This window comes from Heloderma suspectum, chromosome 4 (genome assembly GCF_057233095.1).
Source record: "Heloderma suspectum isolate Gila_16-S chromosome 4, 16-S_ref, whole genome shotgun sequence".
Lineage (NCBI taxonomy): Eukaryota > Metazoa > Chordata > Lepidosauria > Squamata > Helodermatidae > Heloderma > Heloderma suspectum.
The window spans coordinates 57,830,481-57,855,348 of record NC_139461.1 but is presented as its reverse complement, the minus strand read 5'-3'; the positions used below and the strand labels follow the sequence as shown (position 1 = coordinate 57,855,348).

Below are 24,868 nucleotides of genomic sequence, written 5' to 3'. Positions count from 1 at the left end.
AGGAGCCGCACACTCGATTGACATTTTCTTTTGAGCTGTCCATCACAACCCCAATAGGCTTCTCTACATGAGTTATTTATTGCATACTTGTGATTGGTCACTCTCGGACGTTTGCAGGCCCTTTAACAATGTCATCAACCTCCAGGATCTCTCCCGTGCTTTCCCCCCTTTATCCCTCTTTCAAAAAGATTAGAGATAAGCTGTTAACAAAAGGTAATGGCACAATATCGGCAGAGTGCAATGCTGGTGTATTACTATAATTCGTCCACTAGATGGTGCTGTTTCATTGAACATATAGAGCCTTGCCAAGAAGGTTGTTTTCAATTCTAAATCACATATTCGCTGTCTAAAGGAGCTCATCCTAAACCTGGAAAGACCCCGGGAAAAAGCCTCAGTAAGGATGCAGGATTTTTGCTTAATGCAGAGAAGCCCAATATCTCCTTCTTGGTCAGTCACCACTGGCTCTGATCCCATCAGCATATACATAAAGTTAGGATTTTTTGCTCCAACGTGCATCACTTTACACTGAACTGCATTTGTCATTTTGATGCCCATTCTTCCAGTTTGGAGAGATCCTTTTGGAGCTCTTCGCAGTCCCTTTTTTAAAAAACTACCCTAAATAATTTGGTATCATCAGCAAACTTGACCACCTCACTGCTCACTTTCAGATCATTTATGAAAAAATTGAAAAGCAATGGTGACTGTCAGACCCCACTGTTTACATCCCTCTGTTGGGAGAATTTACCATTTATTCCTGCTCTCTTCTTTAACCAGTTACTGATCCATGAGAGGACCTCTCTTGGTATTCCAGGACTGCTAAATTTGCTCAGGAATCTTTGGTGAGGGACTTGAAGGTCCAAGTAAAAATGTCTAATGAACCACTTTTCCCACCTTGGCTTCAGCAAGGATCCCTTCATGTGACCGTCTCCTTTCTGTTTGTCAACTTTCCTGGGGTCTGCAATGCTTGTCCTAGGCCAAGCAGCCTGCTAACACTCATGTGCCATGCACAACAATAATCCTAATGGGAGGTTACCAAAGCATGGGTAATAATAGCCAAGCTATCTCCACCCAGGTAAGGTTGCAGCTGGTATATTAGCTGAAGCTGATAAAAGGCACTTCAAGCCACTGAAGTCACTCAAGCCTCTAACGACAGTGTTGGATCAATGAGCACCCCCAGACTGCAGAACGGATCCTTTAGAACAGTCTGAAAACCATTCACCCAGGTAGATAAGCACCAACCCCAAATACCTCCATCTTGGCTGGATTGAGTCTTAATATCTTCACTCACATCCATTCCATTACTGTGGCCAAGCACTGAATCAGGACAGCCACAGCCTCACCTGCATCGAGATAAAGCTGGGTATCACCTGTGTACTGATGAACCTCAGACTAATTCTCTGGCTGACCTTTCCCAGCACTTAAAAGCACCTAATACTTGCAGACTGGCAATCAGCCAGAATTGGCATGGAATGGAATTAGCCTTGCATCAGTTCTGAACTGAATTAATTGGTGGTTGACCAGCAACATCTATAGGGGGAACATCAGATTCATTTGCACTCCTGAGCATTGAAGAGGGACTAACATTTCCTCTGAAACACAAAGTACAAAAGTGGAAACAGACATCTGATCTAACCACAGACTTCAGCCAGCATGATTGCTGCACTAAATTTCAGTTCCCCTCTTGGATTTTCCTGCACTGTGATATTCAAATTATCAATAAAAAGTAGGGAGGGTCCTATATGAAATCCTCAACCCCGACTCCTCTCAGTTTTAGCCAAAACATGCCTCTCTCAAGAAGCCTTCTAAAATCAGTAGATAAGGGAGCCAATACAAAAGGTAAGGAGATCAGTGTCTCTCTGGTCACCTTGTGTCTTCTTCCAGCCAATTGCATACCAGACAAGACTATTTTTCAGCTTCTTCACAAAGCAGGGTCGTTTTGCACAGCTGCACCCCTTTTCTGATATTTTCCCCATGGGTTTTGTACACTTACACAGAAGATGAGCTCCCACCATATGTTAATGGTGAGATAACATACTGCCGATAAAGTCCAGGGTTAACCTTTCTGATGTTTGAATGTCTCCTGTAAGGTAAACAGTAATTCAGCTGTATATATATATAAAAAAAAACAAGCATGTATAGTGATTTCCAGACAGGTTTGAGCCCTAGACTCTCTCACTGAGAAAAATTTAAGTACTGGATGCTAACCATATGAATACCCGACAGTATAAACCAGTCAAAACTCCCCCGTCTAGAATAGGCTGGTTTATATATTACTAGAGGTAATGTGAGTTGAACAGCTAATATGCATAACAACCACCCATTGTGCGCATTTAAGAATGTGCACATATTCTGTCCATGGAAAGGGAATTGTGCTCTTTTCCCAGTCAAAATACATACCCTCCAACAGGCCTTGGGGAATGTGCATATCTTGACAGCATTTTGTACCTTGTATTCCAGCTTTTGACCAGTTCCAATTGTGGCTATGGGACCAATACCATCTGGGTTCTCGCTACTGAACCCCATTTCAGTCTCCTTGCCACCCCACTGTCAGAAGAACCACTGATAGCTCATTCAGAGTCGGGCAAAATAGTGTTCTGTATTGTCAAAAACACACTATTGCCAAAGTTTAATAGATCCCTGTATGAATGTTTATTCTGAGAACATGTCCAAGTTTGTACATGGGAGTAAAGGAGCACATTTGGTAATAGACAGGTATAAATTATTTGGCTTCAGTAGACCAGATGAGAACAGACCTGCCACTGAAATGGTTTGTAGTAGGGCTGTGCACCGCTTCGGCCCGAGACCCGAACCCCAACTTGAAGCGGGATGCTTCTGGTCACTTTGTGCCCCTTCCGAGGCAAAGTGGAGGAGGCCGAAGCAACCCAGAGTGGGTTGGGGGCTCACCAAAGCACTCAGTGCACTTCGGAGCTTCAACCCCTGGCCCAGCCCCATCGGCCCAGCCCCCCGCCCCGGCACCTCCAGGTCTTTACCTGAGCCACCTTCTCTGCTGCCACTGCCTTCTCCTCGTCACTGCGCCACTGCCTTCTCTGCTGCCCTGCCACCTTCTCTGTCACCACACCGCCACCACTGTCTTCGCTGCTGCTGCCACCATCTCCTGAGGCCTGGATGCGCGGCGACTCTTCTTGCAGGGAGTCACAATTTTTAAAATGGCAACCTCCTGGAACTTCCAGGAGGTTGCCATTTTAAAAATGGCAACTCCCTGCAAGAAGACAAGTCTCCGCGCATCCAGGCCTCAGGAAATGGTGGTGGCGGAGAAAGCGGCGGTGCAGCAGAGAAGGCAGCGGCTGTAGTGGCGTCAGAGGAGGAGGCGGCCCAAGTAAGGAGCTGGGGGGTTGCATAGGGGCATTGGGGGGGACCCAAAGTGGGGTTCACCATCCGAACCCCACTTTGGGTTTGGGCCGAGGCGGGTCAGGGGGCCCCTGAATCTGCCTGAACTGGATCAGGCCTGCCTTGGAAGCTGCAAAGTGGTTTCCAAGTCGGATCAGGGGGTCCCTGCACAGCCCTAATTGTTTGGCCATATCAACTCAATAGACACAAATCAAAGGCTAAATTATTTAAATGCTAATATGCTTCATGCAAAGATGACAAAAATTACAGGAGGAAGGAAATACATTAAAGGAGATCTGTAAACATGTAAAATGTACTTTTGGAAGAAGTTCTTTGAACTGTACAAGGGCACAAATGATAGAATAGATCTTCAGACGCTGCTACATTAATCAATCATAACTATAACTGTAAGCTGATATACCAATGGAGAAGAATGCTAATACAGAGGACCCAAGCCTCTGGGGAAAACCCTTGAGGAACAGGGATCTCAGGAATTTCCCATTCTTTTGATCATGAATATTCTGCATCCAACAGAACAAACAGCACTTATGCTTTCCTAAGTGTCACCTTCTAAATGGGCAATTTATGGTGACCCTCTGGGATCAAGCCAGTGCAAAAGGCAGTGTGCATGCATGCATGTACACTCATCTCTTCCAAGTACAAATATTCACTAAGTATATACATGGAAAAAGTACCCAAAACCCTATTTCCAGCTGAGCTAGTTTGGGATACCCTCATTTCAACAAAAAGAAAACACACTGTTTAGTTTACAATGCTGTTTAAAGCAAACATCAGCATTTTTACAAGGTACACGATGTTTTGAAAAGTGTGCTATACTATTAGTTTATCTCATCCCATCATGCGATGGGGCACGCAAATCCTAGGGTGCACATGCACACACACAGAAGCCTAAATCTGAGCTGGAGCTTGGGCCTTAAACCTGCTTTTAATGTTAAGGAAAGACTCAGAAATTGTCTTATACTGCACTGGTGTATCAGCTGAAGGAAGCCACACTATACATTATCTGCAACAGATGCAAGAAACATTACCCACGGGGCATTTTTTTAAAACAGAAGAAGCTATTTCCAGAGGAGATCAGAACTAGAGAAGTAAAGGATGTGTTTAACCCTATCCCCATCCACTGCTTCTCTTGCACAGTGTCTCAAAGTGGCTTTCTCTCCCAGGCTATGGATGGCTACAGAGGAAGATTTCTCACAGGATGGCTGCTCGTAAATTTACCACAGAGAACATAGGCCAGCCTTCCCCAAACGGGTGTCCTCCAAATGTTTTGGACTTCAGCTCCCGTCAGGTCCAACCAGCCTGACCAATGGTCAGGAATGCTGGGAAGTTGAAGTCCAAAACACCTGGGAGGCTGGGTGATATGCAACTGATCATCTTTAGCACCTAGCCACAAAAACAGGCGAATTGTGCCATATCTCCACCTACTACCTTCCCCATTTTGTGGGCTGGGTCTAATGGAGTTGTAGTCCAAAATATCTGGAGGGCACCAGGCTGGGGAAGGATGTAGGGAGAAAGGGAGCCTGCACTCATATCAAAGCAACCTTCATAACAAGGCAGAGAAAAACAGATGTTTACAGATACCAGCTCAAAACGTAGAGCATAACGGGTTGGATCTAGACATGCCCTTCCCTTCATGGAAGGATTCCTTCTGATCAGGAAAGGGACCAAGATCCAGCAGAGGTTCTCACTGGAAGAAAGGGGAAAGTTATTTCTGCAGTTCCCCTTCCTCAAGCAGCCCTCACATCAGCACCCACGCTGTTCTGGCGGGCCTCCCAACCATCTAGAGCTGCTTTTCATGGGTGAGGAGGAATTGGCAAAACCGCAATTCTCCCCACTCCAGACAGTGGGAGCATCTCACCGAGTTCAGCGGGGCTTACTGCCAGATATAGAACGTCACGGTGGGCTCTGGAGATTGTGTGAACTGGCCCATTGTGTAATTGTCCATGTGTAGTTGGCCAGCGTGTTTGGGTTTTTTTGGTCATTTCTACAATCTGTTCCTCAGTAAAGGCATGCCATGACTCAAGGGCCTATTGATTTCAAGGAAAGGACTGCAAGGCTCTAAGTACTTACTTTTTATTCTTTTAAATCCCACACCTTCAGCACATTTGTGCTCTCAAGGTGGCTCACAAGGAAAAATACAATACAAATGAACATAATTAAAAAGTAGCAGCACAATAAGAACAGATAAAAACACAATGCAGTGGCTTTAAATTTTAAAAACCTGTGGAAACAAAATTTGCAGCTGTGCTTTGAACTATCCACACAGCTTCCAAGCTATCTGCAAAGGGATCTTAGTACACACTACACTGCAGAAGTCCATCCTGGAGATCTTTGGTGTTACGAGTTCATGACAAGTACAAATATGCAAAAGAAAAAAACCAACCTAATTCCTCTACAGATATTTTTTAAAGTTTGATTGAATTAAATACATATCCTATAGGTCTTAATGATCCTGTAAATTATTTTATTAATGCATGTCTTTCCAGGATTTTAACCATCAAAACAGCAAGCCAGACATCACATTTGAATAACAATAAATAAAAATGTTAGTGCAAACCATTGACTAACTCGTATTTCTTACAATTTTGTACAAAGACTGTATCGCATATTCTACTGAAAATGCTTTAACATTTCATACCTTTTGCTTTTCCAACTCCGCTTAAAGTGCAAATTAGCTGATATTTAGAACTGTCACCTCAATCTTTTGTACTGGTTGAATTTCACATTCTTTGGTTTGTTGAAGAAAATAATTAAGGGATCAGTCCTATGGCCCACTATACACTGTCTAGAGGGCCATAGGATATGCTCTTTTCCAGGAAATGACTTTGGAGCCCACACTCCAAGGTCAGTTCCCAGAAAACCAACCTCCCCCCCTCATCCGTGCCACATCCTCCGCACTCGGAAGAGGAGCACGGAGCAACTGAAAAGGGGCATTCCGGGGTGAATCATAGAATAGTAGGGTTGGAAGGGGCCTACAAGGCCATCGGTTGGCGAGACCGGAGCTGCGTGTGCGACACATCCAATGCTTTGTACGGCAGCTTCCTCTCCCAGTCCCCCCCCCCCGCCGCCGCTGCTAGACAGCTGAAAACGGCTGTGGAGTGAAAAATAGCAAGGCAGGAGAGGCACAGAGGGAATGATCCACGTAGCCTGCTTTAAAAAAAAAAAATCTAAAAGGGTTGGTGGGATGTGGTACAACGTTAACCCTCCCTTCCTCATGTGCTGTAGCCCCCACCCCCATTCTACCCAGCACTGCCATCAGGCTTGGGGAAAGCCTTCCACTGAAGCCAATAGACAACTTTTTCCAAGTGAATGAAAGGGGGACGAGTGTGAGGGAGCTGGCCCCTGATATGTGCCCCCCCCCCCCAGGCAATGCATCCCCTAGGTCAAAAAAGGTGCTGGAGGAAAGATAGAATATAAATGTAATATAAAAAATAAGGTATACTTGTTGCTGCTCTCCCACTGTAATAGGTAGGTGGGCACATTGGTGGCTCGTGGGCAGGCAAGCAGGCAGACACCTCTGCCACTGCGAATAGCTTAGCCAGCAAAGCCCGCAATGGCAATGACCAAGTGAGTGAACAAGTAAAGTCTGGCAGGGGAGAGTGACCAAACAGGCAGGTGGGAGGGACAGATGGGTGGGCAGAGGCTGGCCAGGCACTTTGCAGGTGGTACCTGGATGGGCCAATCATAGGCAAGCCTCTGGCTGGCAGGCAGGCAGCAAGGAGCAGCTGATTGGCTGGCGGCCAGGTGCTCTGTAGCCAAGCAGGTGCTCCGTAGCGCTATGGCTGGCTTTTTTCCTCTGGCAGGTGTCCGGCTGATGGGCAGACCAGCAGGCTGGCTACCACTCATTCTGCCACTCTCCCAATATGCCACAGGCACTACCTCTCAACCCAACCTACTGCAAAGGATTGTTGTGAAGATAAAAATGGGGAGATCTTTAGCTCCTGGAAGGAAGGCAGAACATAAACATTACAGTCAGGGCCAGAAATATCAGAACAAGGATAACTGTTTTGGCAGTTGGCCTCTGTACACCACCACATTGAAGTTGAAAGGAAACACACCCAGATGGGAGCAAAGTCAGGACTTCCAGCTGTAATTCAAGGGGTTTGACAAAAGTGGGGCACTACCCATTCAGGAGGTACAGCCAGTGGCATATGCATATACATATACACACACACACACACACACCCCGTTGGTGGCTCATAAGTAATGGAACAAATGGCTGACAAGCAGCTGCATGGCCAGGTGTGGCCTGTTTCCTGGGTACCCCATGACCAATCAAGCAGATAAAAGGCCTGGAGGTGGTTCTGAGTGATACATTTGCATTTGGTAGCTGTTCACTGGAACTCCCAACATGAGGTCCCAAGAGGTGTCCATGTGAGTGAAGGAGGCCATCACTAGGCTGAGGAAACAAAATAAACCCATCAGAGAGATAGCAAAAACAGTGGGAGTGGCCAATACAACAGTTTGGAACATCCTGAAAAAGAAGGAATTAACTGGCAAGCTCAGCAACAGCAAAAGGCCTGGAAGACCACGGAAGACAACTAAAGGGGATGACTGCAGAATGCTGCTCATGGTGAAGAGGAACCCTTTCACGACATCTAGCCAGGTCAAGAACGCTCTTGCAGAGGTAGGCATGTCATTGTCAGCATCTACAGTCAAGAGACGGCTTTATGAATGTAAATACAGAGGCCTCACAACAAGGTGCAAACCACTGGTAACGCTCAAGAACTGAATGGCCAGATTAGCCTTTGCCAGCAAACACCTAAGAAAGCCTGCCCAGTTCTGGAATAAGATTCTTTGGACTGATGAAACCAAGATTAACTTGTACCAGAATGATGGAAAGAGAAAAGTATGGAGAAGGAAAGGAACAGCTCGTGATCCAAAGCATACCACATCATCTGTCAAACATGGTGGAGGCGGTGTTATGGCATGGGCATGTATGGCTGCCAATGAAACTGGGTCACTGGCATTTATTGATGACCTGACTGCTGATAAAGCAGCAGGACGAATTCTGAAGTGTATAGAGCTATACTTTCTGCTCAGATTCAGCCTAATGCTGTCAAACTGATAGGACGCCACTTCATATTGCAGATGGATAATGACCCCAAACATACAGCAAAGGCTACCCAAGAGTTTCTGAAGGCAAAGAAGTGGGATGTTCTTCAATGGCCAAGTCAGTCGCCTGATCTCAACCCAATAGAGCATGCTTTTCACTTCCTGAAGACAAGACTGAAGGCAGAAAGACCCACAAACAAGCAGCAGCTGAAGGCAGCTGCAGTCAAGGCCTGGCAAAGCATCTTGAGGGAGGAAACTCAGCATTTGGTCATGTCCATGGGTTCCAGACTTCAGGCAGTCATTGACTGCAAAGGATTTTCATCCAGGTATTAAAGGCGACCCTTAAGTTTGAAATGTTGGTTTGTTCCACTACTTATGAGCCAGCAACCATGGGTGTGTGTGTATGCTACACTGGCTACTAACCATTCCTGAATGGTTAGTGCCCCACTTTTGTCAAACCCCTTGAATTACAGCTGAAAGTCCTGACTTCACTCCCATCTGGGTGTTTCCTTTCAACTTCAATGTGGTGGTGTACAGAGGCCAACTGCCAAAACAGTTATTCTTGTTCCAATATTTCTGGCCCTGACTGTATAGTTAATTCTGCACTAGAAAAAATATCCTTGTTTTGCACTATGTTCATAATATGCCTCCCTCGCATTTAAAATGGAGATCTGTGCATTGCATGCTGCCTTACCATGCACACTCAGTTGCATACATGTGCACAAGAGACAAGATTCATCCAGTATCCCACTTAGAAATTTATCTTAGAGACATTCTGGGGAGGGAGCCTGAAGTCTGACACCGTCATAACTCGCATTAGAGATTCAAAATTTGAAAAATCTCTTGCTTCGCATTCTGCATGAACTCAGAAATTTTAACAGCACAACTCTATACATGTCTACTCAGAAGTACTGCTGTTCTCAGTCAGGTTTACTCCTCCTTGGTAAATGGATAAATGTGTATAGGGTTATAGCCTTAAAGCTCTAGGAAGCCAATGCGAGCGCCAGACTGGTTGTCAGTAACTGGGAGACAGTGGGATAGCCAGAGCACTCTTAAGGTGGATTGGTTAAGGTGGAGCAGTTGAGCTGAGGTCATAGGAAACAAACATTCACTAAACAGAGCCCCATTTTTACACATCTACTCAGAGAAGTCAGTCCCTGGGCTAAGTTAGGCTTATGCCCAGGTAAGAAGCTATGTCCTCTGCCCTTTTACCTGGGATTAAGGCCCATTTAGTTCGATGGGACTTGCTTCTCTTGAGTTGTGATGGTGGAAACAGTCTAAGTCCTCACTTCACAGCTCCCCCCTCCCACAACTGCATTTCCCTGAAACCAACCCACCAGTAGACTAGATAATGCTGAGCTATGCTTCGCATATGCCCCGCCCATATGCGGGGTCATACCCATACTGAGGGCCGTGGTGGCTTAGTGGTTAAGACGCTGAACTGCAGACTGGAAGGTCGGCAGGTCAGCAGTTCGAGACCCGAGTGCTGCGTGACGGAGTGAGCTCCCGTCTTCAATCCCAGCTCCTGCCAACCTAGCAGTTCGAAAGCAAGAAATTGCAAGTAGATAAATAGGTACTGCCTCGGTGGGAAAGGTAACAGCGTTCCGTGCACCTCGGTGTTCAGTCATGCCGGCCATATGACCACGGAAGCATCTTCGGACAGTGCTGACTCTTCGGCTTAGAAATGGGGATGAGCACCGCACCCTAGAGTCGGACACGACTGGTTGGGGACACCTTTACCTTTTTTACCCATACTGAAGGAAGAGTAGTGTACGATGGCCATCAACTACTTTGCAGGGCTGATGTAACTCATATTCAGCCACAGTGCCCCCACCTGCCACACACAATGTGTGCATAATGGCAGATTCTATTTACATTGGCATGGTTTAAAAAAATGGTTAGATTTATGGCTAAAGACACTGAAAGGCAGTAGCAGGTTCCTTTATTTGACGGCTCAAATAAAAAATGGTGGGCCAGGGAGTGCTGTCCCCTTAGGCCATGGTTAATCTGGCCAAGCTGGTGAAGACCTTTTTATTCTCTGGCAAAGCGTCTCGAGGGAGGAAACTCAGCATTTGGTCATGTCCATTGGTTCTAGACTTCAGGCAGTCATTGACTGCAAAGGATATTCATCCAGGTATTAAAGGCGACCTCCAAGTTTGAAATGTTGGCTAAATAAAGACTATTTAGTCTTCACATTTTTAAAAAAATGCTGGCTTTTACTTTGGTTTTATTGTTTTAAATTCCTTAGGTTTTTATTATATTATGTTTTATGATGTTCTTACATTCTAACGGCTTTTAATGTAGTTTTGTGAATCATCCAGAGATTAATCTTGATTGGGTGGTATAGAAATGTAATAACCATGATAAATAATAACCAGATTGCAAAAGGTATTCCAAAAATAAAGTGGGAGTAAGTTTATTTTTATAGGAATCTTTTCATTAAAAGCCATACAGAGATATTGTACATCAATAGATAATGGACATGTGCACACACAACAGTTATGTTATGAGTTTTTCTTTCAGAATCTCCATGCATGGAACTTACAAATTTTTAAAATTTATCTTAGTTTAAAATGCAATTCCATGGCTTGACGAGAAATGGCTATCCCCCTACCCTGCAAGTTTCCTTTTCAGCTGCTCTCACACAAATCCCACCTATTGGGAGGTGGTAGCATAGCCGGTATTCATCCCAAAACAGCATTCATAACAATGAGGACAAAACCAAAGTTTTACAGAGACCGGCTCTTATGTAAAACACAATAGATTTGATCCTGACTTGCCCTTCTCTTCCTGCAAGGGTTGCTTTTGTCCTTGGAAGGGACCAAGATCCAGCAGGAACTCCCACTGGAGGAAGTGGGGGAGTAATTTCCACAGACTCCTTCCTCTGGTAGCATCCCACCCCACCCCCCAGAACAATTTTTTTTTTTTTTTAAGGAGAAAGAAGGAATCAGTAAAAATCACATACACCCTCCAGTGGGAGTGTCCCATGAGTAGAATTCCACTCACAAGAAGCCTGTAGTCAGCTTGATGACCCTACAAGGGCATGTGAAAACTTTTTTTTCTTGCTATTCTAATAGGTTCCATACATCTCTAGAGCAACTTCACTGTTTTGGGATAAACACTGTAGGTATCACCGAAAGCATAAAACAAGTGGAATGATACAATGGTTCAACAACAAATTGGAAAGCGATGCTGTCTGCTGTTGAATCTAAAAAGCCATTTAAAGTGGGAAGCTACTACAAGGTAAATTCACTAATGATCACTTGCATTTTCCTCCTAAGCAAACATTAATTATGAACTGTTGACACAGAAGAACATGTATTGGATAGGCAGAAATATTCACCAAGAGTTGTATTTTAATTTGGTACAAAGGGCACCACGAGATCTTCAGCACCTCGGGACATCACGCCCGGAGGATGTCAACGTCACTGCTTAAGTGGTACTACTTTAACACACATATACAACAGCATAGGAAGATAGACGGCGCTGGTAATCATTTATTTGCTGGCTAAAGAGCTGCGTGGAACTTCATATGGAAGCGGAATTCTTCTGCCTCCTGGAATATTTTACCACACAGTGTACATGCGCGGCCTTTGTCTTTAGTATTGTGTGTGCGCCGCACATGACTGTCATGGGCAGCATGTGAAGCAAATGCTTTGCCACAGTGTTTACATTTAAAGGGCTTCTCTCCTGAATGCTGGCGGATGTGAGTGCGCAGGATGCTGGAGGCGGTAAATGCCTGTGGAGATAATGGGGGGGGGGGAGAGACACAAAAAGAAAGCAGTTAGACTCAAGTGCTTAGAAACAAAAGCCCAGCCCAGGTAGCCCCCCAGGTGAAGAAAGGATTAGCTACAAGTTAATAATTAGCCAGCCTGTTCCCTTACAGGAACGTTATGGAATTGCTTGTTCACACAATGTGTAATTAAGCTATGGCACTTATTTCTGCACCTATTAAGCTATCGTAGCCATGAAAATTAGAGAAATCAGTGGGAAAAGACGTCTTTTCCTGGTTCTTACCTATGGCAGACATAAGCACAGCCTCAGTGTTAGAGCAAGCAAGGTAGGGACGGATGTAGGAAACCTTTGTTCAAGTCACAGCTCAGCTATGATGTCTGTGGGTGGCCCTGAGTAAGTCACTTATCTCTCAGCCAAACCTACTTCTCAAGATTGTGGTGAGAATAAAAAGGGAAAGCCCTCTGTACTTTCTCTGTACCATAAGCTCTCTGGAGGAAAATCAGGATATAACCATGACAAATTGACCACCGGGTCATAACAACTATCAATAGAGGATGGGCACCATAGTATTTTGTTTTATAAAGGTCTGTTCGGATGGTAAGTACATATGGGGTCAATATCTACAGCGAAACCCCTACCTAAATTTTCTTGTCCATTGTCAAGTTTGAAATGCAGTATCTGCCAACTGTGTAGCTTTACTTACGTATTTTCCCTCTTACATCATATTTTTTGCTCTAAACAAGTCCTCTCTCAAAGGCGCAGTTCCAAATCCATCCCCTCCATATAATCCAAAGAGAGACACTTTTCAACACCTTCTCCTACCTGTTTATCTAGATACCACTCACCAAAGGGGAACATTGGGAAGAAGCTTGGTTTTGCCAAGCAGGCTTTTCTCCAAAAGCTCAACAGCCCACAAAACTATTCCACAGGCAACAATTCAGTTCTGTAGGGTTTCTAAAATCAACCACAAGGCTTTAAGTTTAAAAGGCTATACAGAGGTACTTCACATCTCTCATGCAGCACAATCCTAGGTATGTTTACCCAGAAGTCAGTCTCACTGATTTCAATGGAGTCTACTTCCAAGTAAGCGTGTCCAGGATTACAGCCCCAAATTATATAAGTAAGGGCTAAATGAGATGCGACATGGGAGACATGTGAAATCTTTATTGCAACTGTGGGGAATTTGTTTGCTCGGAGCAGCAGTGTAGTGTTTCTGTGCATGGGTTTGCACACACAGCTCTTTCTCAGGCTACTTTCCCAGTCCAAACTGCATCTTCCTCCACCGGCTAGGATGCAGGGCTTTTTTTATCACTACAAAGAGAAAAGCAGTTGAGGTACAATTTCAATTGGGAATGCATGAAGCACCCACTTCCTTCATACTGCTGATTTGAGCAAATTCAGGGTAGGCCTCTCCCTGCCCCCATGTGCAGCTGCAGCAAAAGATAATTTAAACATTGTGATGTGGAAGATGCACGGAGTGTCTCCCGTCTGCCACGGTCAGGACTCAAAGATAAACACAATGGGTTGTTGTATTCAGCCCTAACTTCCTGCATTCCCTACTAGTGGAATGGTTTCCCACTCCCCCCTGCAGCCCCCTGTATGCCCCACCCCCATCTGCTGCAGAGGCTTGAGGGATGCTCTGGAGCAGATCCGGAAGGCATGCAATGTGGTGGTGGTGGGCAGTTACAGAGGGAGGAAAGCAAGGGGAAGTCCACTTGCACAACATTGGGTTTCAGGCAGCGTAACCTAATAAACTTAACATGGGGAAATGAACATACCACAGGGCAAAGCATTCTACAAGCCATAGAAACTTCCCAAGAAAACTGGGAGGGGCAATGCTGTTCTCACCTTGTTGCAGTACACACACTTATAAGGCCTTTCCCCAGAATGCACTCTCATGTGCTTGTTTAGACTGGAGGACTGAGAGAAACTTTTACCACATACAGAACACTGAAATAAGAAAACATAATGGTAATGGCATTTGCAGAACATTCAGGATATACACACATTTCAATCGGAGTATGAGAGAGACAAGATAAAACAGTCTCTTTTTATAAGAACAATTTCCATAGGACAAAAGAACATGCAAGCTTTCCCCTTAAACGGATTAAGCACATCAGGGAGATGCAGTGTTCTGATCAAAGTATGGACATCGAGGTGCACGGTGGGAGCAAGTCCTAGAATCATGATCCTGCCACACACCCACTGACCAGGGCTCAAGTCTTACCTGATACTCTAATGCTTGTGCCTACTGAATAGTTTTGTGCAATTTCAAAGAATTTATACCTGTAAAGTAGAGGTTGGCTGAATATATAATATAGGCACAGTCATGTATTCACATTAACTGCCGTGCAATCCTATGCATATCTACTCCGAGGCAAGGCCAATTGAATTCAATGAGAGTTATGCCCAGGAGAGAGAGAGAGAGAGAGAGAGAGAGAGAGAGAGAGAGATTCCTTTCCTTACTGATAAAATTTAAACACAAAGAACAACATTATAAACTTTTCCTACAGTGTATGTCACAAGGGATTTATATGTCATAGAACAGTAGGGCTGGAAGGGGCCTTATGTAGTTGTTTTATATGACAGGATTATATTAAAACAAGGTTTACAAATATTTAAAAAAATATATTTTTTTCATTTAGTAGCCAATTAAGAAGCAAATGTGTCACATACTTGTGTCAAAGCTAGCCGAGGTTTGAGGCAGATCCCATAGGTATCAATGATTTTTGTCATATGTTGGGTCTGATCTTTCTGTTGTCCTGGATTTTGAACAACTGATCATAAGGTTTAATTCATGTATTGCCACCTCAGATGTTAGCTGACTAATTAAACAGAGATATCCGTATTCTGCTATTGCCTGGCATAGTGACCAAGCGAAGGGTCACTCTGAGCTGGTAGTACAGGTTCTAGAGAATTGACAGTGCAATCCTATGCATGTCTACTCAGAAGTAAGCCCAGGTGAATTCAGTTGGACTTACTCCCAGATAAGTATAGGATAAGAGCCTGAGGCTGCAATCCTATGCAAACTCACATGGCAGTTAGTCCCATTTAACAAAGTCACCTTTGAGTGAACAAGGACAGGTTCTAATTTACATATTATTAAATGGAAACTCTCTCCTTCCCCTCCCCCCTGGGAAGAACTTTGAAACCATTTAAACAAGGCCCCATTCTTTAAAATTTGGCACTTATGGGAATTCCATCTTTGCCCACTCCAACTCAAATTATTGAAGTCTACCGAAAACCCTGGAGAGACTACCAAAAACTTCAGTACAACGGAATTACTGAATCTAGCATTGAGGGGGAAAGACAGACATCACGTCTCCCGTGAGCTTTTATATTTAAAAAACACTTCATAACTTTCCTATCTGTAATTCAGTTTCTTAGAAAGCGTGATGCAGTTTTTACTAAATGCAAAACAACGGCTCCCAGTTGTAGAACAGCAATTCGGATTGCCTCATACATAGACATTATTTCTAAAGCCCTGGTGTACGAGCCCCGGAAGAACGCTAGCACCGCGAGGTGCTCCGAGAACGGATCGCTGCTTAGCAAGCGCACTTTAGAGAGGAGGCTGAACGTCTGCTCCAGTACATCAGTACTTCAATAAAAATGAAACACGGACGCTGGCGGATTATTGACCTTTGCATATCGAAAAGGGAAGACGCCGCTTAGCCCAGCAGAGCTCTCGGGAGGCCCAGGACAAGCCGAGTGGAAAGAAACCTGCAACGCAGCGCCCTAGCCAGTCGCTGCGCTCCGCGACGCGCAGTCTCGGCGCTCCTCGCGCTCGCTGCGGGGAGCCCCTTCGCCTGGCAGCGGGCAGCCGGCTCGCTCCTGGCCCGGCCCTCCTCGCGGCCCAAGCCGGCCAGGGGGAGCGCTGCATGCGGCACACCCAAGCCTCTCCGCCGCGGGGCGCCTGCTCCGGGGGCCTCCGCCGCGCTCTCCCTGCAGCGCCGAGGGAAGACTCGGGCGGCTCCCTCCAGCCCGACCTCTAGGGGCGCTCGAGTCCCGCCCGCTAGCCGCGAGGGGCCGCTTACAGGCACGCGCGCGACACAACCCGCGCCAGAGGCCCGCGCCGGGGCAGCCCTTGACACACGACCCGATTTACTCTCTAGGAAGCCCCCCAGGAGCTTTAATGGCGGCGTCCCCTCCATGAAGCCGGAAGCCATGCAAAGCAATGTCTACGCGGAAGGAAGCCCTATTGCATTCAATGGGGCTTACTGCCAAGTGAGGCTGTGCATGCTCAGTGCCTCTGGTGTAGCCTTCCCAACCTGGCGGCGTCCGGCTGTTTTGGACTACAACTCCCAGCATTCTGGGGCATCGAGAGTTGAAGTCCAAAACATCTGGAGGGCATCAGGTTGGAGAAGGATGCGACGTGTGAAAATGACCGGAGACCTTCTTTAACGCGACAGAATTCCACAGAAGCAAGATAGAGAGAAACAGATCCGCCCCGTCCCTCTCTCCCTCACCCCTCTGTTCAAGGCGGATTGCACCCTCCGTTTCCGGCTTTATGCAATGCTGAATTTACTAAGGAGAGCTGCCTGCCTGGAAGCCCGCTCCTAAGGCCCAGGAAGTTGCTACCTCGTCTCCCCCCCTCACTCGCACACACACACTTGGGCGTGTGTGCGGGAGGGCAAAGAGGCACTCTGCATATGCTATAGTGCACTCTCGTTACTGCTGCTTTAGCTGGGGCAGGGCCCTCATCACCAGATTCCAGGAGAGAGCCATGAGAAGCATTCATAACGCCCGGACAGGAAAAGCTGCTGTCGCCCCCCGCCCCCTTACTTTATGAGGCCTGTGCTTCTCGTGGACGTGGAGAACGTGGATCCTCAGCCGGTCTCTTTTTTCAAAGGAGCGGTTGCAGAGATGGCAGGGGAATTTCCTGTCCCCTTGGTCGACGCACCGCGTGTATTTCAAATGTTTGTCCCGGTAGTATTTGTAGGCGAAGACCTTTCCGCAGCGCTCGCATTTGTAGCCCTCCACAGACTCTGCGGGGGCGGGAGAAGAAGCCGCTGTCAGGGTTGGGTTTATTTGTAGGAACTACTTCCAAAAGTCACTCGTCTTTCATGGGGGAGGGCAGCAGTGGGAAGGGGAGCAGTTATCTTGTGTTGTTTAATTAGGAAGGATAATGCCACCCAGATTCTTCGCTACCGTGATTTTGAGGGCTGCCTCCACCTCCAGGAGATTTAAACTGAAAACCAGTTAATTTGTGCTCACTTCCTTCTATTCTTGAAATCTCCAGTATCACTTATTCCATCCTGCTGTCATTCTTACTATAGGAGTGCATTATTTCGTCCCTCAGAAGTATTAATTAGCTAAAGTCCTTAAATAAAGTTTTTGTGCAACATTATTTCTGTACACAAATAATTTTTTAAAAGAGACAAAATCCAAATTGCTTTTCACATTAGTTAAAATCTTCACTAGTTTGAGAGTTGGCATGGGCAACTGAGAGTGCAATCCTATTCATGTTTAGAGAGAGAAAAGTCCTACAAGTCCCAGCATCCCCAATCCAGCTTTTTTTCTGTCTAGACATGTATAGAATTGTGCCTGATGCTGCGATCTTAAGAACTTAGTAGGGAGTACAGCCTACTAAAGACAATAGAACTTACTTCTGAGTAAAGATTGTACTGGATGTATCTGGCTTTCCTGAGCTCTCTACCCCCACCGTATTATCCTCTATTATTATAGGGGATAATACGGACCTACCTTACAGGATTGTTGTGAAAGATAAGGTAAAGTATAGAGTACATTGTATTTTCTAAAGCCTACTTGAGTGCTTAGCATTAAGTGCAACTGAATAGTTAAAAGAATTATATAGGGCGGGAGGGGGGGAATCAGACAGGAAGGAGACAATAAAAGTAACTTGAATTAAATTCAAGACAAAAACAACTCCCCCTCCCCCAATAGGAAACACCTAATGGAAGCCAAAGGAATAATTCCTTATTGCATTAATTTATGTCCGGTTTTCACAAAAAGCAAACAAGATGCTCGATAAAAAATCAATACAATACAAAATAACATTTAAAAACAACAACCTAAAGCACAAAAAGCGAGACAGCAGCTTGATCAGGTTTACCCAACCAGTTATCGAAAAGATCCCTGCTGAAGGGGAGGGCTTGGGGGCTGAAATGTGTATTTTGTCCCCCAAATACAAATTCCAGGAGCTGGAAAAGAGGAACAAATGCCCAGCAGGATGGGGAACCCGGTTCTGCTCCAAGTGTGCACAGAGGGCAGCGCCTCCGGCCAAAAATGTTCACATTTCTCACTCCTCGACACCTTTTGCCTTGAAACGCGCAGCCCCACCGCGCAGCCCGTGGCCGTGTTTCAAGGTCTGGCAGCCGCGCTGCTTCGGGAAGAGAAGCGTTGGGCGGGGCCGCGCCCGCTGCTGCCGAAACGGAAGCGCCCGGGGTAGGCTGCTCGGCTGAAGCTGCCGGGCGGTCCGGTTTTGCTGCGATCAGCTCCACCCGCACAAGGGCGGCCCTCCGCGGGATTTGAGGACCTATGGCGGAGGCGGAGTGTCCAGCCACGCAACCCGAAGCCCATTCACTCCGGGAGCGCGGCCCGTTGAGGGGGGACCTGGGGGGCTGTTCCCTACGCCGCGTCTCCTCCGCCCCCTCCTGCGCCCGGGAGACGCGAACTGACCTTCGCCGTAGTGCTGGGATCGCCTCCCGTCCGCGGCTCCTTTCAGGCTGATGGGGATGCCCAGAAACTGCAGGTAGCAGTCTCCGTACCAGACCAGCAGCTCTTGGCCGGGCACGATCTCTTTGCAGCTTTCGTAGTAGATCTGGCCCTGGCACTGAAGGGCCGTCAAGTTCTGCTCCTCGGGGAAGCGCGCGCAGTTCACCAGGGCCATCCAGTTGCCAGACGAGCCCTTGCCGTCGATGAAGTGACTCAAGCGGCCGTCCTCAAAAATCTGCGGGACACACAGCAGCCCGCTTAGGAGGAGCCGCTGCCGCCCCGGGACAGCCACGCTGCTTCTGACAGAAGGGCTCCCCCCTTCCCCCGCTTCACAGTGTCCGTAGGATTGCATTCAGCGGCAATCCTGCTCACATTTCGTTGAGAGCAGGTTTTACTAAACTCAGCGAGGCTTACTTCCAAGCAAAGCTGCACAGGATAGCACTGTGAGGCTGGCTCTGTTTATATCCATCTGTCTATTCCTCTAGGGAGAAACCTGTCTGGGATGAACCGTTCTCCTCCAGCTTTTAATTGCCGCAGAATTCTGTGCAGCCTGGAAGTTTACACACTTCTTTGCAGGGGATGGGGAGGAGGGAAAGCTGTCCTGCCTCAACACCTATTCGTACGGGGAAGCACGGGCCGGCTTAACTGCGCTGTAAATCAAGCCTGTGGGAAGAAGGGTCCCCAGGGAGAGATGGCTTCCGCAGCACTCCTCATTAAGGGAATCAAAACGCCTCTCTCGCCCCACAGGAACACCCCCAAACACTCGGGAACCAGATGCAGCCCCGTGCTGCGTGTAGCCGAGTCTTGAAGGCTGACGCCCCACGTCTGGGGCTTAGTATCTAAAACCAGAGGGTGCAGAGTTCCAGGTCAGCATGGAGCTCATCATACCCTCGTCCCCGGACGGCGGCGCCCTTTAACTTAACACCCGGACGAGCGAAGGGGTTCCCTGTGACAAAGGAAACGTGTTCCTCTGCCCAGGTGGGAAGACAAGCCAGAACAGATTCATGGTCGGCCGTGCTCAGTCTGAGCACATTTACTTGGCAGTAAGGCCCCTTGAAAGTCAACGGAAGTCGTATCCAGTGTTATCCCTACTTGAAGCAGACCCACTGAAACGAACGGGGCTGAGGTTAGACAGGATACAGCCCTGGGAGCTGCGTCTCAGCCTCCCCGGCGCACGGCTGGGATGCGGGGGCGGGGGGGCCGCGCTCGCTTCCCGGCCGACTCCGAGCCCGGCCCTCCGGATCAGAGAAAGGGAGCGCTGCCAGCGGAGATTTCTAGCCGCCCCAAGGCAGGAGTAGCGAACTGTCGGGTACCTCCCACATCAAGGAATTGTCGTCGTAAGTCTTGATCTCGCTGGTGTTGACCACCTTGCCCTGGAAAGGGCCAAAACGGACCCCCTTCTGGATGGCCTCGGCGCAGAAGACGCCCAGCTGCGGACCGTCCGCGCACGCGGTCTGCGACACCGTCAGCCCTACGGGGAGGAACGAGGGAGGGGAGAGGCCTGGCCCTCGGCCGGAGGAAGCGCGCCCGCGCAGCGTGGGAGGCCAGAGAAGGAGCAACCAATCCCCCTTCCCCCCAAACAAAAATGCAGCTACCTTCGGGGAGTTGCAGAGAAGATCTGTCCAACAGCGGGGGCTGACCGTCGACAGCTCCTGAAGGGAAGCCAAGGAGAATGACAGTGCCATCCTGTGCGCGTCTACGCGGAAGCAAATCCCATTGAGATCAACGGGGCTTGCTCCTAGGTAGGTGGGGATGCGATGGCAGTTTGAGTAAAAGCGGAAAGCAAGGGAGCGAGTACAAATCCCAGCCCTATTACCCCGGAGGAACTCATTGGAAATAAACCCACCACGCCCTGCGTCTTCGCTCACACCTGCTAGGACAAGGGTTGAAGCAACTCCACACACCTGCCCGTGCGCTCCTGGGTTCACAGTTCATCCATTCTTGGAAAGGCTACGTGATGCCCTCCGATTGCTAGCACTAGGAACCGTCCGTCCGGAAACACCCAGCGCATGTTGCTTTTCCGCTGCAACACAGCTAAAGCTACCACGCTAAAGCTGCAATCCTTTATACACTTACTTGGGAGTAAGCGCCAATGAACATAGTAGGCTTTATTTTGTGAACATGTGCATAACCACATTGGCTGGCTACAGTGAGTTAAGGGCAACTTGTTCATAAGCATGGTCCTGACGCTCATGCGCGACTCCCTGACTATGGCAAAGAGGTTGGCTGCTTGGACTGCATCATCGGGGTCTGCCTGCAAGAGGGACCCTTCTGACTGGGGTATGGGGCGGTGGTTGGGGGGGGGGGAGAATAAAGGTCACAGAGAGGCCACTGCATCTGGCTAGAGACGCTGAACATTTCTTATTCCATTTCGAATGTTTTTAACCAATTCACTGAACAGAATGAAATAAATATTACGCTCATTCCACATCCAAGACTTAAAGACAACCCTTGAATGAAGATTTAGTACAGTAACGCAGATAAATGGTCCAAAGAAGCTGCCAGGTTGAAGAGACCTAGATAAACTGGTGTGGAACAGATAGTCACTATTTTTCCCCACAGAGGACTGTTTACATTTTTTTAAAAATCCACATTTTTAATTTACCTGTAATTAGCGTATTGATTCTTCCCGCAAATTGATGGATCGAACTACTCAGGCTGTCTTCCTTTTAGACCACTTCATCCCCCCCCCCGCCAGCTTTATTATTATTATTATTATTATTATTAATGCTGGAGAAGAGTTCTATGGTGCCCCAAGGCTTACTATATTTTTCCAGGATTTAGTCCAACTACTTCGAATCGTTGTGGATTTTGACTGTATTTCTTTATTGCTTCGCGCAGATAGATGCTCTAGGCACTTTTCCAGGCTAGCACATGGAAAAAGAATTGCCATCCAGTCTGTCCCAAACAGACTCGAAAATCCCTCATTATTGCACCAATGCTCGGAAACTACTCAGCATTCCGAGGGAGAGAGAAGGAATCACATTATCACCATTGAAAGCGCCTCCCCAACCGTCGACCTCACAGAATGTATGCAATCCGACACCTCGATTCGGAAGTAAATCCCGTTGTGTTCCCTGGGGATTAATCCCAAGTAGACGCGCGCAGGACCGCAGCCCAGTTCCCCGAGAAGGCTGCAGCCCTCCGCAATCGTGCCGCGGGGTGAGGCGCATCATCCCACGCAACGGGACTTACTTCGGAGCAAGGGCGCCTCGGCTGTCGAGCTGCAAGGGGGGCTCTCCAGCCCGCTGGGGCTGCCCGGACAAGCCCCCTCGCTCCCTGATGCGCGGGCGGGAGTGCGCACGCCCCGCCCCGCCCCGCCCCGGGCTGCCCTCCCGCGTCCTTACCGGGGCTGCGCGGGGGGCGGCCGAGGCCCGCGAGGGCGCGCTGCTGCCTGCCGCAGGGCACGGCCCCGTACAGGACGGCGTGGAGCTCCTGGGCGGTGAAGCAGTAGCCGGGCGGGCGCCGCTCGCCGTCCGCCGCTCCGTCGGGGCTTCTCTTCTTGGGCGAGGCTCGGTCGGGGAGACGCCGTCGCGGCGAGCCTCGCTTGGCCGGCAAGGGCGAGGCCAGCACCGGCGTGGGCCAGGGCAGCGGCGGCCGGGGCGGCGGCGGCGCTTCCGCGAAGGCGGCCGGCAGGCGCGGGAAGGGCAAGGGCGCCAGCGGAGAGGAGCCGGGGCTCAGCCTGCCGGCCGCGGCCGCCGACGGCGGCTGGAAGGGGCCGGCCGCGGGAAACGCCCCCAGGAAGCGCGGCGGGCGCGGCCCCGGGCCGAAGGCGGCGCCGTCCGCCGCCGCGCCGCCGTCCCGCAGCAGCAGCAGCAGCGACTCGCCGCCGCAGCCGCAGCCGCCGCCGCGGGGCTCTCTGGAGAGGGAGCTCGCCGCCAGCGCAGAGGCCATCGCCGCCCGCGGGCCAGGAGGCGGCGCGGGGACCTGTGAGGAGAAAGCAGGCCGGTGAGCCGCGCGCCGCCCTCGGAGCCGCCGCTGCGGCCGTCCCGGGAACGAGGAGACGGTCGCCTCCAGCGCGGGCGGAGCTCGCCTCGGCTGCGGGCGCCTCCCGCTGCAGCGGCCGCCTGACAGCCCCCCGAGGGAGGGAGGGAGCCGCGCCTGGCCGCCGCCGCCCTTATATACCGAAGGAGGTCCCGGCCGCACACGGCCCGCGGACTTCCTGCGGCCCGCGGCCATAACCGCGGGGTCTCCCAGCATCTTCCCCCCGCCCCGCGGGTGCGTAAAATATACACGAACGGTGTACACGAGGGAGGCGCGGCTGCAGTCAAGTCGACAGTAAGGGTGGTGTCCCATATTAGTCCCACCCGGATTAGACTCATTGAAAAGAATGGGACTAAAGTTTTGTGACCGACTGAAGTCTAATTCATTCCAATAGGTCTACTCCATGTAGGACTCACACTGGATACTACCCTAAGGTTGTTTGTATCGACAGAACCGCGTGTTCCAGAATCAAGCGGCTGAGCTGCAATTTGCCAAGGAAAAGCGGCAATCCTGTACCCGCTTACCTGGGAGTAAGCCCCACTAAACGCAATGGGACTTACTTCTGAGAAGACCCTGCAGAGGATTGCACTGTCAGCATACAGTCCTGTCCCCGCTTTCCCGGGAGTAATCCCCGATGGACGTACTTTTGATTTATATTGGGCTGTACATTTCATCTCTCGTTTATGTGAAACATACTTCCTAGGAGGTGTGTTTCAAGATTGCGGTATTAAAGCGGCAGCCCTATACATGTCTACTCAAGCATCAATCACACTGAGTTTAATGGACCTTACTCTCCGGTAAGCCGACAGAGGTTTGTAGCCTCAGCCTTCAGATTCTCCTTAGTTTTTTTCCCCTTGGCCCGCGATTAACCTCTCTTTTCTTTCCTGAACCTTCCCAGCGTGTCAGCATGCTTCTGAAAGATACGTTGTTCTATATACAAACAAGAGTCACCTTAAAGACTAACAGACTACGGTCTGCAATTAGTAAACCCCCTTGAACACAGTAGGACTTACTTCTGAGTGGAGATACATAAGATTTTGCTGTCCCCCCTCCCCAACCTTCAAACACACCGCCTAGGACAAAACCCCACTGAACTAGGTAAGACTTATTTCTGAGCAGAATTCGGCTCTAAGGCTGCAGTTCTATGCATACTTAGGACTAAGCCCCATTGAACTCAGTTGGACCTACTTTTGAGTAAACATGGATAGGAAGAGGCTGTAAAGAGACTTGCGACATACATTTCTGGAAACCTGATCCAGGAAAGTTCAGGCCGCTGTATGTCTAATGCATAGCCACCCAGAAGCAAGCCGCGTTGCGTCAATGGAACTTATTCCAGTAAGTGTGTGCAGCATTGGGACCTTATTCCTTAAAGGCCACCTAGCAGATTGGCCGTTGGCCAAGCTGGCTGGGGCTGATAGAAGTTGGAGTCTAAAACATCTGAAGGGCACCGGGCAGGGGAAAGCCTGCGCTATTGCATTGGAGGGTTCCTCGCGCTACGCACGAGAAGGCGTTGAGAAGCTAAGCTATGTTGTCTTTGGCGGGGTTTCTGGGGTAAGGGAAAAGTCGGAAGAAGCGGGAGAGGTACGAGTAGCGGAAGGCGAGGTTGTCTGGGCGCCCGGTAAAATTCTGTGCATGAGGAAGGGCGATGGCCCGAGAAAAGCACCAAGCCTTCTCATGGGTAGTGTGAGGACCTGGCTCCGCCTGAAAGCCCCCATGGTAGACGAGATCTTGACGACCTCGCCAGCGCCATGGGAGCTCGGCCAGGCGCACGCCTCAGGCGCCCAGCCGTCTTCTCCGCCCCGGCCTGCCTACCGGCAGGGCCAGCGTCCAGAGCACCCCGGCGAGCCCGAGCCGCCCCATTCCACCCTCCAGGGCCGGCAAGGGAAAGGAAGGGCCGTGAACTTCCCGCCGCCACTCTCCGCTTGGCAAACGGGGAGACCCCGGCGGCTGAGACGGCTGCCCTTCGCGGGCAGAGGAACCTGCGCGGACCGCCCGCTCGAGGGGGCGGGCGGGAGAGCGAAAGCGAACACCGGGCGCGAGGAGGCCCCTG

General features: G+C 49.1%; 1 protein-coding gene across 1 annotated transcript; it reads right to left on the bottom strand.

Annotated features, from left to right (window-relative positions):
- Positions 1–10,817: 10,817 nt before the first annotated feature.
- PRDM14 (PR/SET domain 14) lies at positions 10,818–22,728 on the bottom strand. The gene is made up of 7 exons (XM_084848046.1): positions 22,182–22,728; positions 20,430–20,486; positions 20,148–20,305; positions 18,799–19,069; positions 16,942–17,144; positions 14,008–14,109; positions 10,818–12,163 (listed from the first exon to the last, which is right to left on the bottom strand). Exons 1-7 carry the CDS (start codon positions 22,726–22,728, stop codon positions 11,933–11,935), a joined length of 1,569 nt encoding a protein of 522 aa, XP_084704172.1. The 3' UTR covers positions 10,818–11,932.
- Between the last annotated feature and the right edge of the window lie 2,140 nt (positions 22,729–24,868).